The sequence below is a fragment of the Pantherophis guttatus genome, chromosome 1 (genome assembly GCF_059756535.1).
Source record: "Pantherophis guttatus breed Tessera chromosome 1, ASM5975653v1, whole genome shotgun sequence".
NCBI lineage: Eukaryota > Metazoa > Chordata > Lepidosauria > Squamata > Colubridae > Pantherophis > Pantherophis guttatus.
This window is the reverse complement of record NC_142063.1, coordinates 32,690,319-32,708,418: the sequence shown is the minus strand read 5'-3', so window position 1 is coordinate 32,708,418 and position 18,100 is coordinate 32,690,319. Positions and strand designations below refer to the sequence as shown.

General features: G+C 39.7%; 2 protein-coding genes across 4 annotated transcripts in view; one reads left to right on the top strand and one right to left on the bottom strand.

The window, feature by feature from the left end:
• The window catches only part of DHRS7 (dehydrogenase/reductase 7), a 21,315-nt gene extending 12,145 nt beyond the window's left edge, over positions 1–9,170 (top strand). The window contains exons 3-7 of the mRNA XM_034433526.3: positions 2,043–2,149; positions 2,713–2,952; positions 4,567–4,689; positions 5,951–6,166; positions 7,650–9,170. Coding sequence (XP_034289417.2) covers positions 2,043–2,149; positions 2,713–2,952; positions 4,567–4,689; positions 5,951–6,166; positions 7,650–7,685 — 722 coding nt within the window. The 3' untranslated portion in view covers positions 7,686–9,170. The remainder of the gene's footprint in view (positions 1–2,042; positions 2,150–2,712; positions 2,953–4,566; positions 4,690–5,950; positions 6,167–7,649) is intronic.
• Positions 9,025–18,100, bottom strand: part of PCNX4 (pecanex 4) — a 22,267-nt gene continuing 13,191 nt past the window's right edge. For 2 of the 3 annotated variants that reach the window (XM_034433524.3, XM_034433525.3), the window contains exons 9-11: positions 14,324–15,378; positions 12,225–12,411; positions 9,100–9,551 (exon numbers count right to left, since the gene is read on the bottom strand). In XM_034433524.3, coding sequence (XP_034289415.2) covers positions 9,300–9,551; positions 12,225–12,411; positions 14,324–15,378 — 1,494 coding nt within the window. In that variant the 3' untranslated portion in view covers positions 9,100–9,299. Of the gene's footprint in view, positions 9,552–12,224; positions 12,412–14,323; positions 15,379–18,100 lie in introns of all 3 variants that reach the window. The other variant, XM_034433522.3, reaches the window with a different exon arrangement.

Here is an 18,100-nt window from a genome sequence, read left to right as displayed (position 1 = left end):
ATCTTTGTTTGATTTATGGCAAGTGATTTAATCATTAACAGATGCCATCATATGTAATCCATGACTTGAATTCTAATGTTGCTGATAACCTAATAATTCAAAGGAGTATACAAATAATAAACCAAGGGAATGATCTGGATACTTTTCCTATATTAGATTTACCAAAGAACTTGTGAGAATACTTTTTGGTTTTTTCTAACCCAATGTGCCCATGTGATAACTCTCGGAAAAGTGAGCAAACTGTGTAAGGAGAAACTCAGTTCAGTTCCAAAAATGGGATGGATCTGGCTATGGAGGAAAACCCCCCAAATCCTCTGATCATCCATAAAGGAGAAATGAGCACACAGCAGCTCTGCACGATATTTCCATTCTAAGACACACACACCCCTCTCTCCTCTCTCCCAGGCATATGCCTCAGAGTGGATTTGTATATTCCCACCCTATGCTTCTCATGCATGCATACACACAGACACAGCTCACTGCCAGTAAAGAATTACTGAAATCCAGTTCTGCCTGCTTTCCTTACCTTGCTTAAATTACAATATGAAGAGAAACTCCCCTTACTGTTATATTCTGCTCATAGATAAGCGGGGGCTATATAAAAGCCTGGATGAAGCTGTGCAGAAAAGGGACATTTCCCCAACTTCATGCCCTTCAGACATGTTGAACTGCAGTTGTTCCTATCCTCGGCTCACAAGACCCTTGTTGGGAAATAGGCTGAGAAAAGCAGCTCCAGAAATTATATTTGCCTTCTGAATATTTTTTAAGGGGCCTGGCCAAGAGCCAAAAGTGATCACATACCCATATTCTCTCTCAGATGCCATCTTTTCTGTTTTCTGACACCAGACAGTTCCTCCCAAGTAGCAGGGAAGGGACAAACCCCTTGTTGTGTTTCAGAATCCATTTCTGCAAAGTAGTTTTAAAAATAGGCCAAGGGTCACAGGCAATCAATCTGAGCAATGCAGGTTTCTCAATCCTGATTTAACAAGCACCATGGTCTGAAGGGCTGAAACGTATATTTGAATTAAACCCCAGAGGGCCCCAGTAACAATATGTACTATGCTAACTTGGCATATTAGTTAGGGGGAAAGAATTATAGTAACAAAAAGGTACAAATTGTCAAGGGCATGATTTCCAAGTTGCAACATAAGGCTGTGAAAGCTGCACTTTTAAACTATGATGTTGGAGAAAACTTATTTATTAAAGAAATGTATATAACCGTCCAACTCACATATAGGTGACTCCATGAAGGTTACAATTTTTTTAAAAAATCCATCATATAATAAAAACTGTCTCCACCATCCATGGTAGCAACAATATAATCAAATCTGCCGCTTGATTGGCTTTGTCTCTGTTTGTGGTCCCCAGGTTCTCTTACAAAGCCATGCTTTTAGGGCCTTTTGGAAAAGCAACAGAGTGGGAGCCAACCATAGCTCAAAGACGGGTGAGAATATCTTGAGTTGCAAAAAGTACAAATCATGCAATACCAAAGAGGTGTTCGCTGGGAACACAAATATTGAAACCTGAGCTTAAATATTGGGGGCGCTAGTCATTGGAGAGACTGTTCAGATAGATAGAATAAAATTGGAAAACAGCCAATAAAAAATAAGTGGAAGTACAGTCACGAATGACAAACTTAAAAGAATTCCAAAGAAGCACTTACTGGCCAAATGATGCCCATCAGATCGTGAAGGTTCAGAAGTGTGTGGAAAATTGGAACATCAAAGGGGAGGGAGGAGAAGAGAACTTTGGGTGCCCTTTTCTGCATGTTGAGTTGTGTTTATGGGGTGAGATCAGGGGTGGGTTCTACTTACCTTTACTACTGGTTTGCATCGCGCCTGCTCTTCTGCGCATGCACAGAAGCTTCTGCACATGCACAGATCACCTATGCTGAACTCCGGGTCAGTGGGCGGAGCCTCCCGCCGGTTTTACTACCAGTTCTTGCGAACTGGTCCGAACCAGGGGCAACCCATCACTGGCTGGGATGGAGGGAAGATCCATTGTTTGTTCAAGACATTTTGTTTTTATCATTTTCCCTTTAGAGATCAGCAGCCTAAGTGATAAAGATATCCTGATTTTGCCACTTGATTTGACTGACAGGGGATTCCATGAATCTGCCACAAAGACAGTCCTTCAGCATTTTGGGAGGGTAAGTTTCATTTTTTGAGGGGGAGAGGGAGACAGAGAGGGGGGTTGTGATTCAATGTAGCCAAGAGGGAGCATGAAAATGCAGATATATATAAGAAGACCTATAATATATCCCAGACAATGATGTTGAAAGCACATAATGAGCTGGTGCTTCAAAAATTCAAACAGAGACAGTTATTTGAGGTCTAGCTGCATTCTGAATCCATAGCCACTTTTTTTTTTTATTTGATTTATATGCCGCCCTTCTCCGGAGACTCAGGGCGGCTTACAATGCGTTAAGCAATAGCCTTCATACTTTTGTATATTTTATACAAAGTCAGCTTATTGCCCCCACAATCTGGGTCCTCATTTTACCCACCTTAGAAAGGATGGAAGGCTGAGTCAACCTTGAGCCTGGTGAGATTTGAACTTGCAGTAATTGCAGGCAGCTGATGTTAATAACAGCACTGTTAACAACAGTGCTTTAGTCTGCTGTGCCACCAGGCTCTGCGCCACTTCAGTTCTTGATGCTGACAAGAAGCCATAGTATAACCAATTTCTCCTTCATTTCCTTTCTTACAAAAGATTGATGTTTTGGTGAACAACGGTGGACGTTCTCAGCGTTCTCTTTTCGTAGATACAAGTATTAGTGTTTATAACGCTATAATGGAACTCAACTATCTGGGCACTGTCTCCTTAACTAAATTTGTCCTGGACCACATGATCCAAAGGAAACAGGGAAAGATTGTCACGATGAGCAGCGTCATGGGAGTCATGGGAGCGCCCTTAGCAACTGGGTATTGTGCCAGCAAACATGCTTTGCAAGTAAGTCTCTTTTCCAGCTGCTTTGGTCAAGTGAGGTTTCCAAAATGTGTTGGGAGTTCAGCTCTCAGAAATCCCCCAACTAGCATTCGTGAAACTGCAATTCCATGATATTTGCAGGATGCCAGGAAGGCAGGCTATGTTTTACGATTATGTAGAGAACTTGTTGATGTTTGAAAGGCCCTGTACTAATATTAAGGCTTGCTAGGCCACAAAGATTTGGCTAAGAAAGAGACCCCAGCATTTATTCTGCTTCCCCTGGACTTCGTTGCATTTATATCTGGGCAGTTCATATTAGTCCTATGGGCTAATCGACAACAATAAAGTATTTCACCTTGAGCAATATATCTGGTCAGTTGCTCATATTATGAAATTCAAATACATGCCAAAGGTGGTGACATTTGTTTATTTTTCTATATGTCTGATCTGTCCCGATCTGATCCCTTAGGAAATAAAAACCTTCGACTCCATTTAGTTAAAGCAAAGGGTTCCTTTACTAAGGGTGTTAGTTGCAGTAAAGTCAAGCCAGCTCTAAAATTACCGCACTCGCTGGATGCAAAAATAAGGTGTAGGTTTGCCCCCCAGCCCATCCCTGCCTCTGTGACCAGTCTGTTTCCAGCCAACCAGAGCTCACCAAGATGTTTTGAGAACTCTGGGGTGTGTGTGTAATTTGCATTTTTCTCAGGGTGCCTGGCTGTGGGATGCTGGTACAAACAGGATGCGGCTGCTCTGGTCCTTCTCACCAGTCATTCCCCCTCTAGATTTCCTATCACGTATACACAAAGCTTTATTACCCTTTCATCCTCCCCCCCTCTTCTTTTTATGGTAGAATGCCTGTGAGGCCCCCAAGCCCAGCAAGACAGATCTGATAGCATAACTTTGTAGTCTGTGGATATCTGTGTCAGAAATCCAGTAAAGATACTACACGTATTTTAAAAATGCTGGGTTGAGTAGGTTGAAGTACTAAATACAAAGTACTAAACAACAGTTGTGTTTCCCTCTCAATTAAATTTGACCAGAATTCAGTGACTATAATAATGTGGGTTTCTGTAATAATTAGCAACAGGTGGTTCCTGAATGCGGTTGCTATATCTGAGTTGCAACTGGGTTGAATGACTATGACATACCAGCAAAGAAATATAGAAAATTGTCTTTGTTTTGCTAGTGGATACTTGGATTTTTGTAGGTTAATTATGGCAACCCTACATCAAATCTGGGTCCCGCAGTACAACCAGTACACTTATTTTTTTTCTAGCTTGGGTGATATTGGTACTTGGTATCAAGATCCACAGCATGGGGTTCAGAAAAGTACATGTTTTTTTTTACATGTGTAGATCAGTTTTAGCACAGTCATTACCCAGCAAATAAAATAGGCAAAGTAAGAAAAATGGAAAAGCCAAATAGGTAAAACAGAGATAAGCTTCTATAACAAATCCATTTCAAATGGTATTATGGATCCCTTACTGAAACCTTGAAATTAGATAACAAAAATCTTACAACATTGTAGGTTGTGTTTATAATTGCATCTATATGCATTTAAAATCTTTGAGGCACATGATAGTTTACTCTGTTCATGGTTATGGTGGTTCTAATAAAATTACTGCTTTTCTTTCTTAGGGTTTCTTTAACTCTCTTCGGCCTGAGCTTGTTGATTATCCTGAGATAAGTATAATCAATATCTGTCCAGGGCCTGTCCAGTCACAGATCATCCAAAATGTCTTTACTGAAGAAATTTCAAAGGTAGGAATTTATTTATTATCTCCCCTTTATTATTTTTACAAATAATTCAAGGTGGTGAACATATATAATGCTCCTTCCTCCTCCTCCTCCTCCTATTTTCCCCACAACGGTCCTGTGAGGTTTCATGTCGAAAGTGGGACTAGAACTCTGTCTCCTGGTTTCTAGACTGGGGCCATAACCACTAGACCAGCGGTGTCAAGCTCAATTTCATTGAGGGCTGCATCAGGGTTGCGTTTGACCTCGGTGGGCGGGCGGGCGGGCGTATGTGGGCAGGGTGGGCGTGGCCAGCTCGACATCACTTGAGTCTCTGTTTTCGGCTGCAACGGCCTCCTGCAGCCCTCTGCCAGTGAAAATGGCGCTTGGGAGGGCCGTGCGCAGCCCCCCTGGGCTCCGTTTTCACTGGCAGAGGGCTGCAAAAGGCCATCGCAGCCGAAAGAGCCTGGGAGGGCTGTGCATGGCCCTCCCAAGCTCCATTTTTGCTGGCAGAGACACCATGGACCGGTCCTTCACTGTTTCCAGGGCTGGCCAGCGGGCCAGATCTAAGCACCCTACAGGCTGGATTCAGCCCGTGGGCTTTGAGTTTGATACCCTTGCACTAGACCAGGGGTAGGCAAATGTGGCTCTTTTACAACCTGTGGACTTCAACTCCCAGAATTCCTGAGCCAGCCAAGCTTGGCTGGCTCAGGAATTCTGGGAGTTGAAGTCCACAGGTTGTAAAAGAGCCACTTGCCCACTCCTGCACTAGACCAAACTGATTGAAATGACTTAAAGGACAATGAACTCTAGACTGATAGTAAAGAATGAAAAGAAATGCAATCTGCTCTGGTTAATTATTGCCCTGTTCCGTGATTGCTGATGACACTGCAAGATAGGCCAGGTTTGGGCCCCTAAGTTGCGACTGCAATTATTTGCTAAGACCATTAGTTTAACTGCCTAGAGACACGTGCACTGTTAAATGTTGCTTAACAGGAAAGGGATGCCAATGGCATTTAATTCAACCAATGGCGCACTGGCATTCTCTAACAGCATATCTACTCCTAATGTGTAACTTGAAATTTTGTTGTTGTTCCTGTTCCGATTTTGAGTTTTAGTTTTTCCTTATGATAGCAAAGGGGAGGAGACATTCCTCATTAGAAGTTCTGTAATGTCAAGCAGCTAATTTTTTTAAAGGAGGGACACAGATTAATTTGCCTAGTAAGCTACACTTTTAGCACACTCTGATTTTGTCTCATTTTCTATTGTATACCCACCCCATTACCAGGTTAATGAAAATGTTGGGGACCAATCTCACAAAATGACAACTGAACGCTGTGCTCGTTTAACCCTGGTTAGCATGGCTAATGATGTGAAGGAAGCCTGGCTCAGTGACCATCCCTACTTGGCAGTATGTTACTTGTGGCAGTATGCGCCCACTTGGGCATGGTGGCTATTGAACCGCATGGGAAAGAAGCGGATAGAGAACTTCAAGAGTGGAGTGGTATGTTCTTCAAGTAGAACCTTTTTCCTATCCTGGTATCATTTAAACCTACTAAATTGACTGATCTGAGAAGGTAGCATGTTATGCAAAATGCCAAATTTGTATCTCCAGATTTAAAGTCTCCTTGCAAGAAATCAATATTTTGGCTCTATATATTCTTTAGGGGTGACTCCAGTTCTGTTTTTTAGCATGGACATCCATAGTTTAAAAACTATGCACTTTAATTGCAGTTGGGTCTGCCACCTTGATTTTTAAATTCCATCTCTCTTTTGTTCATACTTGTATTTGTTCCTGCAATTCCAATACCTGCATGATATAATGTACCTGCCTGTTTGTTTTGGGCTGGACATTAATGGGGAGCCAAACACAAAGGTTCCTACTTTGAATATTAGGTACACAATCTGAAAGCTCTATACATCATTTGTTTTTGTGTATGTTCCAGAACATGGCCTTTTGTTCCAGGTCCAGATCTTTGGCTTTCTCAGAGGCTGAAATGCAGATATAGGCAACTCCTATTGCTTGATGAACGCACTGGGCTTTGCCCAACATTCAGAGGACTGCATTTTAACAATGCTTGGGACTGGGATCCAGTTAATCTAATTTTTGGAATAGTTGAGGGTTTGTGGGGTAGAATTAGCCTCTTGTGTCCTTATGCAGTTTTCCCCTTAAATCTGCAAAATGCAAGAGAGGAAACACCACCTTTTTGGCTATCTATTATGGAACTGGAGATTTCCCGACTTCCCAGTAGTGGTGGGGTTTCACTTTTCTTTCCGCTGTGGATGAGAGACAGGAAAATATAATCAGGAGCTCTATTACAGGTCAGACTATCAGTCTTCCCATTATTTGTACTGAGTTCTTCCCAAGAACTAAAATGATTATTATGTTTGTTGCCCAACTCCCAGTGACTTTTTTTCCTTTCAGCTCTATTGGGAGGCATTTCAAAGTTTAAAGGAAAATATTACCACTTTCTGATATAAACAGAAGGTGAATGCTTTCTATAATACAACTGCAGAATCGAGGCAAACCAGATTCCCCAGGTTTTTTTTTTAGTTGCCTCAATGTATATTCTGGAAATTTCCAAAGCCAAGTCCATAGCTTATCATATCAAATAGGGCATTAAAACCAGATGTGATCCTTCCACCACAGGATTTTTAGCATGCTTTAATTCCTGACACAATTTTTTTTTTAAATTAATGAAATGCTTCAGATTCAAGATTTCATTTTCAAATGTTAAAAAATATGTAGTCTTTGAAGATGTATTGGATTAGCTAAAACCCACTAGTTTAGTATGGATTATACGTTATCACAGTTTTATATTGTTTTAAAGTAAATAGCTGAGTGGGAATTATATGTTAATGGAACTTATTTTTTGCTTTTTCTGACTTCTGCATATATGTTATATACATATGATTGAAGCATTCCAAGGGTCTTGCTTACTTTATTTGACTGGCCTTGCCTCAGTAGCTTGTATTGTTTCTTACAGGATGCTGATGTTTCTTATTACAAAAAGTCTTCATAAGGAAAAGGAGCAGCTGAACATTTCTTCAAACATGAACCAGCATAAGGAAAAGCGAGGCACCTCTGCTTGAAAAGTTTATGGTTTTCTTTTGCAAACACTTGGGCAAAAAATGATGCAAAAATGTGCAACAAGACGGGTGTACCTATATAAAGCTTCTAGCTTTGCAGCATGAGATGGCTAAGAAAGTTCATTCACTTGTTGGCTTTTCAACATATATACCAAGATGATGATTCAAATCTGTCTTTCTCCCAACCCACCTCCTCAAATACCGGCTGGATTTATATAACACTAGCCTATAACAAGGTTTGGTTGACCTACTGCAGGAATGTGCAACTTTCATTGGCTTCAGATCCACACAAACTTTTCATAGTATGCCAGGAACTGTATTCCTAAAGTGAATTGGCCAGGATCCATTTTCAGGAGTTCCATGGATGCCTTAAGCCTCTGTAATGCTTTTTTAGCCAATTAAACCCCCCTCTTTCAAAATGCAAAAACAGCAACATTTTTGGCGCCAGTCAAGAGGACTGGGGATGGAGAAATTAATGGCAAAGGGACACAAACAAGATCCAGCCACATTCTGGATCACCCACCATGATGATTCTGCTCTCTTAGTAAATAGCTTTTTATAATAAGTGAGCTCAGCCATACTTTTAAAAATACCCACTTTAGTAAATTTCTCAAAAATGTGCTCCACTTCAATTTTTCATAAGATAGCTTCATAACTTGGGAGAATTAAAACTTCCATCTGCTATTTCCAACTCAACAATGAAGTACTAAAATGCCAGTGTTGATTCTTGGAGTTACACTGTATGCTTTACAGTTCTACCAACTGCAGATGAACAGAATGCTTTGTCACTGTGACAAGACCCTAAATAACGGATTTTATAGTACCTCTCCTGCAAGCAGTATAGCCTTATGATGGTAAATCTGCTTGGTCAGGCCCCTGGCAACCCCAAACATCATGGCTGATCTGTTAGATAGTATATTTGTTTCCCATTGTGACTTGGCTTTCTGCTTTTTTGTGTATCCTCACAACTTCTTCTGTTGACCTCTATTTTTTTCCTCATTAGTAAATAGGCAGGATTTGTTTGTAAGTAGGAACATGGTTACAAGTCTCTATGTTTGTGGTTGTCCAATGATGCTGGAAAATTCCATCTTATTAAACCAGGATATTTCTTTCCCCTAATATTCAATTTGTAATTCTTAATTACAAATTCTTCAAAATTGGACAGACATTAAATATTTTTCAAGTATCCCTTTCATAATACAAATGTTATGATTTTGCAAATGAAAAAAAAAATAAACTTATGCTATAACAATAATAGATATAGACTCCATCTTATAGTAAAATACTTATCTATGGTTTAAGGTATATAAATTTATAACCCTGTGGAAGGTACTTGTCAATACAGTATTGGTAATGATTTGGGGGATTTTATATAAAAATGTATTCAATATACAACATTAAAATGCATAATTATCTTATTGCCTGCATTAAGTCTTCTCCCATTGTCATCTGATGCTGAAAGGCATGTCCTCAAAATCCCTCTCCAAAGAAGTGCCCCCATTCCACCCAATTTTCAGTGAAGGAATGAAGTGGCTTCATTCTGGGAACTACAAGAAAGTCAGATGAAGAGGTTCAGAGGAATAAACAGGATAGCCAAGGGGAGGATCTGCTGCTTGTATGGTCAAGTTCCTCAGGAGTATGGGGTGTGCTTGGATGCTATAGCGTTCCTCATCATCATTTGTGGCATATAGGAGCTCCCAAGAGAGGTTACCCCACTGTCCTCTGACAGCTTCGTCGTTCAATTTTCCCACTTGTACTAGGAATTCCTGAAGCGTGAGTATCCTGCCAGTATAAACTCCCTGGAAAATAAAGATAAGTACAAAAAGTCGCCTTGTCTTTGAACACCGCAGAGAAGTCAGATTTTATTTTTCTTTAGTAAGAAAAATTTGGGCCATAGATATTGTGAAATATCAAGATCAAGATATGGTTGGTCTAGATCAGGGGTGAAATCTAAAATTTTTTGCTACTGGTTCTGTGGGTGTGGCTTAATTAGTGGGTGGGGCTTGGTGGTAAGGACTGGGAAGGTGTGGCTTGGTCAGGTGGGCGGGGCCAAGTCAATGTCACTTCTTTGCCCTTTTTTAACCTACACAACACAACAGGCTCACCCACAATATAAAAGCAGCTGTGCTAGACACAAAATGGCCCCTGCAACAAGCAGGAACCTCACACAGCCACAAAAAGCCCAAAAAAACAACTTTCACACTTTACACACACACAACACAACATAACACAACTGGCTCACCCACAATGTAAAAGCAGTTGTGCTAGACCCAAAATGGCCTCTGCAGCTATCAGGAACCTCACACAGCCACAAAAAGCCCAAAAAACCAATTTTCACACTTTACACACATAAAATTCCACGTACAGCTTTGTGAGATTTTGTGTATTTGTGTAGTTAAGAGTGAAACACTACAGAAACACACTAAATCTCAGAAAGCTGCACAAATATTTTATTTTAATTTATTTTTATTTTAATATAAAAGCAGCTACATTTAAAACTTCCTAAACTTTAAATGGCTAGGTCTAAAAAAAGAACAACTAAAAAACCCCCCAATTAACTTTTTTTAAAGCTCCCAAAGGGGAAAAAAACTTACCCAATAGAACAGAGGTCTCCAACCTTGGCAACTTTAAGACTTGTAGACTTCAACTCCCAGAATTCCTCAGCCAGCTTTGCTTTGCTGGCTGAGGAATTTTGGGAGTTGAAGTCCACAACTCCCTGCCTGCTTGATTGCAGGCAGGGAGATTCAGTTGTTTGCTGATGCAATGGATTGCAGGGATTACAGCAAGGCGTTGCGACCAACAACTAAAGTAAGCAATCTGAGGGGGGGAGGGGAAGGGATTTTTGCTACCGATTAGCAGGCAACTCAGCTGGGATCGTCAGAGCCATTTAAAGAAAAAAAAGGCTCTGATGATCACGCGGCTCAGCTGGGCATGGGGGGGGGCAGGGATTTTTGCTACCCGTTCTCAGAACCACCCGCCTCTATTGCTATTGGATCCGGTGATCCGGTCCAAACCGGGAGCATTTCACCCCTGCTTTGCTCTCAAATTATTGTTACATGGTTTTATTACAGAGATGATATGTTTGAGGCTCCAGGCCACACACAGAAATGGGGGCCCCTACAGGTCTCTAAAAATGGTTATCAAATTGTAATTTTAATTATAATAGAGGGGGTAATATTAAAGCATGGCTAGTGCGTGGTCATATTACACATAATTCATTTTATTACAGGTAGTCCTCCATTTACTACCATTTAATTGTTTGAAGTTACAGTGATGCTGAAAAAAGTGATTTATGATCAGGCCTCACACTTACAACCATCGCAGCATTTCTATGGTCATATAATTAAAATTCAAGACATTTGGCAACTGGCATGTATTTACGATGGCTGCAGCATCCTGAGGTTCCATGATGTCATTTGCAACCTTCCCCAGGGACAAACAAAGTGAACTGTGTGATTTGCTTCACAACTTTGGTGGCAAAATGGTCATAAAATCGGGGGGTGAATCGTTAATGACTACTTTGCTTAGTGATAGAAATTCCAGTCTGAATTGTCTTTAAAGAACTACTTGTATGTCATGATCCCACTTTAAAAAATAAAAAAAAAATGCATCTCTCCAAAATATAAAGTCCTCAGTCAAGAAAAAAATTGTGCACCTCTGTTTTAAAAGAGATGTTTTTTAAGAGCCTTGGTAGTACAGTGGTTTAAAGCACCCTGTTATTAACACAGCTGCCTGCAATTACTGCAGGTTCGAATCTTACCAGGCTCAAGGTCGACTCAGCCTTCCATCCTTTCTAAGGTAGGTTAAGTGAGGACCCAGTTTGTGGGGGCAATAAGCTGACTTTGTATAAAATATACAAAAGTATGAAGGCTATTGCTTAACGCATTGTAAGCCACCCTGAGTCTCCGGAGAAGGGCGGCATATAAATCAAATTAAAAAAAAAAAAAAAAAGATCAAGTACAGGAATTAACTAAAAATATTCATACAATGAAACTTTAAGCCCTAAAAAGACATCCAAAATATAACGTAATAGCTTTTCTGAAATCAAAACAAGTGGGTATCAACTGCAAAGGCAAATTCTGAAGTTTGGAAGTGACACAAAAGTACAGCTTTTCTCTAACAGGATTCCACTGGAAGAAATGTCACAATCAGCTCTGGATATCTTAATTACAAGGTAAATTTTTAATGAAACAGGTCTTAAGCTGTTTTGTTAAGGAACTGATATTAATAAACAAATCCTTCATTGATATTTAGCTTTGCCATCTAAATCCTTAATTAATAAATTGTGCCACCCATCCCTGAAGGCTTCTTCGTGCTATACTAATACAAGGGCTAGGATCACAACACCAGCTTGACAAACAATTACTTGACAAACAACAACAGAAAACATACGTAAGTATTGCCATTCAATTCAAGAATGGAATAAGTGGCATATTAGTGAAAAATCCACTTAAAAGTCAGGAAGCTCTTACCATATTTGGGTCATGCCCCAAAGAAAAAAGATACGGCGTTTCTTGTAAAACAGCTTGTGGCCATTCCTTTTCAGACACCAAACCAATGTACCAGTCATTTTCATATTCTTCAAGATAGTTTAGCAGCTCTTGAAAGTCTTCAACTGGACCCAGGCTTGCTTTATCAACCATAAGCTTCACTGTATATCTGATAAACACACAACACAAAGAAAAATATAATGAAAAAAAAAAAGAATAATTCTAGAGATATATCTGGAGAATAGCCTCTGTAACAATATATAAGTGGTTGGCAGACCTACAGTACTAGGTTTAGCTATCAACTTGATAGATAATTTATCAATCCGACAGATAACATCTCTTATCATACCGGTATGTTTTGAAGCATACATTGCAAGCGTTATGAAGGCAGTCATACAGCCTCCAACCTATTACTCGGTTAATTCAAATCCAATTTCTCAATATTAAGATCATAACCTCCCAAGAATTCCTATTTTTAGTCTTATGATGATAAATGTTTGTCTTTATTTAGCCAGTAATTCCAAATGCTGATAATTTCAGACTAAGCTACAATCAGATTTGTTGATTTGCCTTTAGCAAACAGAAGGCATAGAGGTTTGTAAATTAGAACACATGGATTAGCATGATATGGAAGCTCACTCATTACAGTTTAGCTGACTGCCATAACTTAGTGCAATATGTGAATCAGATTGTTAACTTCCTTCTAATATGTTGACTTAGCTCTAGTTTTTCATTAAGCATTTATCAAACAGCACATATTCATCTGGTTGGGCATGGCATCTTATTTGCTAAACACATCAAAGCAAAATTTAAAATCGCTTTGAACCTGAATGATTTTCTAGCAATTTCACACCGAAAAGACATCTCAACAATTCCTCCCTCGTTGAACACTGGAACAAAGTGAATGTTGTCAGGAGGTATATATATATCTACCATTATTTCAAACCAAATGGTCTGGACAGCAATAGCCTGTGGAGTAGATGAGTAAAGCAGTCAATTGCCAAGTGATTCTTGCGCATAATTTAAAAGTTATATTTTATAATCTTTCACTGAATTTCACTGGGCAAACAATCCACATCTATGCATTTGCTGATGTTTATATATTGCACTTAGTGTCACATAACACAATGATCTGCCTCCTAGCTCTGGGTGTGCATAAGGAACGGCTGACTCCTATGCAACACATTTATTTTCTTGCCACAAGAATATAAGAAAGCTTTGTCACTGAGAATTTCAAGGACACATTAGTGAGATTTTATTACAAAGCAATAGCTCTTCCGCTACAGTATTATAAAAGTGGATCCCTTAGAATAGTTATTTTAAAAATTCACCAATACTATTTGTAGTATGTGATACTGCTCTCTCTCCTGTTCTGAAGTTTTTAAAGCCTTTGAGTTTACTTTTTTTGAGCAATACCATTTTCAGAATGCCCCTTTCTATTCTACCTGTAGGGCTTTTACAAAGAAGATATACCTGAAATACTATATCGTCCATTCCACAAGGCTTCTGTATTATAAAGTACATCCTTCAAAATCAAAATCTTGCCTGGGAGGCTTTATTAGCACAGAAATGCTATATATACATGGACACTTTTGGGGATGTGCCTTCTCATCTTTACCCCTTTGGCCTCTGACAAACTAACAGGGACAGCCAACTCACAGACCATGATTCAGAAACACCTCGCTCCCGGATCATATGTAGGATATACGTTTCTTCAGCTGGCATGATCTAGCTGGCCTTGCCTAAGTTTAGATGCTTACCAGGGATGAGAATGATCTTGATTAGCATGTGGATGGGGGACCTCAATATTCGTATTCAGAATATTAGTATACAGAATATTATTCGTATCTTAACTTTATTGTCACTTTAAATGTACACTAATCGGCATACATTAAAATGAAATTTCGTTGCATACAGCTCTCAAAGGGTCACCACCTCCAATATACACTACATAAACATGACAAAATAAATAAATAAAAAAATTATGCATATACTCACATACCCATATATATTATGTGACAAACAGAAACAACACAGTCTAGTTCGGATGCATACACGTACATGGTGAAAAAATTAATTACCTGAATGTTTTTAGTGTTAATTGATATAACTCTTGTTTTCCTATTAACCAGTCCAAACAGACTGACCATGGAAGGCTTCCATTGTAGGCTCTGAAAATATGACCAGGAGAAACAATAGTATCATCTAATCCAAACATTGCAATGTAACAGGATAAGGCACTCTGGACATACAAATCCTTCAAAGCAGTGTCTTTAAAAAGATCTTTGAGTAAATTCGAAGGATTTTCTTTCAAATGAATTAGGTCTAGCTGGCCAAGTAAAAAATGATACCACTCTACTGGAAACTTCTGCTTCATCTGATTTAATTTGGCAGCCGATAATGGTGCAGTTCTCCATTCTTCAGGAATGCTTAACAATTCAGAATAGAAGTTACTGAATTTAATAGGGGATGAACCCATATTTCCCCAGTGTTTTCCAACATCTACAACAGGAAGACCAAGAACAACAGTTTTATAGAGTTTATTCACACTGGCTACTTCAAGTACTTCGTCATCTGTGGTATGTATTTCTACTGAACCTGGAAGAGAATAGAAAGTTCTTGGTGAACCATCTTGTGGTATTGTGACATTTGTTTTTAATGTTTTTTTGCTAGGTTCATCATCAAAGAGATTGCTATCATCAGTCCACTCTTCTGTAGATTCCACACTGAGTCCATCTTCATCTTTCCATGAATCTGGTCTTTCTACTGCCTTATTTAAAACTTCAGACGGTCCTGCTGAAGAGTATTCCTGTTGGGGTTTAGATATCTTTTCAAGAGGTCTAGGTGTTTTTGATTTCTTATAACAGTACTGGATAAGCATCCATAAGAGTACTTTTATGAAGTCTTCTTTCAATTGCTTCCGATTTTCAGGGGAATCAATTATTCCAGATAAGGTATTTCTGGCATCTGAGTAGAGTTTTACAGGAAGAGCAGCACAAGGTGTTAAAATATTTCCAAAATGGGGGTTGAGGGAGAACATCTTATTATGTTCCTGATGTTCAAAGGCCATCGCAAAAATATCATCAACTCTGTGAGCTTCAGCAGTATGACAGGAGGTTTCCTGCAATTCTAAACCCTGGATTAAAAGAAAAAACAACAACACCCAAGGTGTTTCAAATACCTAGCAGCACAATGCTTCAGATATAGGTTGAATGCATACCAATTTACTGACCCATATCAAATCATAATGTTGAGGATAATACTATTTACAACACTTCTTGATTTGGATATCAAAACAATGAATGAAAACAATGTGGAAGAAGAGGGAGGAGAAAAGATCATCAATGCTAACCATATAAACCAAGGGTGTCAAACTTGCGTCATCACGGTGGCATCATGTGACGTATCAGGACTTTTTTCCCCTTTGCTAAACCAGGCGTGGGTGTGGACCACACATGACGCGGGCCACGAGTTTGACGTAATATAAGCCATACTAAAACATTATGCTCCTTTTCTATTTCTTTCTTTGTTTCTCATTTAAACCCAGAGCAAGGGTTTAGATTTGTACTATGATTATCACATGGTGATACCTAAGGTGGTGCATAATTTAAAAACTATACAAAAAAAGCATTCCAGCCTTGTACAAAAACAGTTCCTCTGTGCTAGTCATTAAAATCATCCAACTTTATTAGGATTTGGTTTAAACTTGCAAAAAGGTGCTGCTGTTCTAAGGAATTTGCTTATTAAAAATAAAGTGATGTTAAATGATACCCAATGTGTGCACAACTTTACAAAAGTTGTGTGCACAACTTTACAAAATATCTCAGTATCAACTTAAATGGGACAATTATGAGAATCATTAATATTAGATAATATTCTTGCTCTTATTATCCGAAATGATTTTCAAAATGTGTTTGATTAATTGTATCTGTGACATTTTCACTAGGGAAATGGAATTAAAAATGCTAAAATACAAACAATGACATTGTCAGCACTTCAACCTGTATTTACTCTAGTGCTGACATAAGAAGGTGAAGCGAAGGCGTCTGGAAAGGGACGTTTGACTTTTCACCTACTTATTTTCCCTGGAGATATTATCCCTAGGACCGTGATGGCGAACCTATGGCACGCGTGCCACAGGTGGCACGCGGAGCCATATTAGTGGGCATGCCAGCTCAGCTTTGGGGTGCATGCGGGCATTGGCCAGCTGATTTTTGGGCCTTCTGGGCCCATCAGAAGTAGGGAAACAGGCTGTTTCCTGCCTCTGGAGGGCCTGGGGGCGGGGTGGGGAAGGCCCGTTTTTCTTTCTTACCTGGCTCCAGATCCTAGAGAGACTCCAGATCCTAGAGAGGCTCCTAGAGACTCCTAGAGAGGTTCTGGAGGCTGGGGACAGCAAAAAATGTCACTTCCTGTCCCACTGAGAGTTGGGAAATGGGCCCTTTCAGCCTCCATAGGGCCTCCAAGGGAGTGGGAAAGGCTGTTTTCGCCCTTCCCAGATACACAGAGAGGATCTGGAACCAGGTAAGAAAGAAAAACGGGCCTACCAGGCCATCATGTGCCAGGAGCGGGGGGGGGGGGAGGGGAAGTGGGTTGCACATACAGCCACGTGGGCACGTGCGCGCACGACCCTCCCCTGCCCCCCCTCTCCTGGCACGCGATGGCAAAAAGGTCAGCCATCACTGCCCTAGGAGATGAGATGGGAGGGGGGGGAATTCCTTTGAGCTGGAGTAGATTAGGAGTAGAATGATTTGGAAGATGGCCAATGAGTGCAGGGGAGTGGGGAACAGAAAGGGAGGGTTTTGGGACTGGAAGTCAGTGTTGGCTTCGTTTGGAGTCAGGTTAGAATGTTGTGCTTAATAAATAGGAGTTTTTCTTCAAAGACTTTGTTGAAATGCAATTTGTTTGAGACGACCTCGAAACTTGACAGACATTTTGTAATTAGCCCCATATCCGATTCCTTCATTTTATATAACACAGAAGGAAAGTCAAGCTGGAAGTAGTGGAGAAGAAAAAATAAAGATAATTTTTTCCCCTTGTTTTTATCTTCTTTTCCTCCATTTCTCCAAGTAAAGGTTAGATAATGGTACAAAGGTTATTAGATAAGAATTTTCTTGCCCTACACAGAGAAGTCAAAAATTGGAACTGCAGAATTAGTTTGTACCCCTAAACTAAATCTATTATCCCTGACTTTCTAAGAATAAAAATACATCACTACTCTATATTATTATATAGTAGCAACAATTAAAAGTATAGAGGAATGGTGGAATATAGTGATAACTGTTAGACAGGCAATTGTAACCATATCATAGCTATAAAGTGTTACCGGACTAGAATGATTGGGGCATAACTAAATATTCAGATAGGAATTCTTTCATAGCTATGAAGCATACTGGACCAGTTACTTTCTCAGAAATTCCTCTTTGTGATTATTACAGATAAGTGATAAAGCAACACAAGTCTTTAGAGGAAGGAAGGATAAAAGTGTAAAAGACTGCAGCATGGAATATTATGATTGGTTATAATGCCAGGGAATTTCTAGGAGCCTGGCATTCTGACAAATCAGATATCAATAGACACATAGACATTAACTACATCTATAGACTATGCAAAAGAGACACTCAACCAGCCTAAAAAGAGAAAAAGACTCCAGCACCTCTCCACCAGTAATCAGCACTCAGGTCAGCATAGATTAACTCCAAGATTAATTTCAAACAACCAAATAAGCAATATCCCAATTAAGAAACTGCCAAAGAGCCATCAGTTATCAAAGAATCTCTAAGATCACCCACACAGACAGAATATAAACTGACAGCAAACATCTCTCCTTACTAGCACTGATGATGTTACCTAGTTAAGGT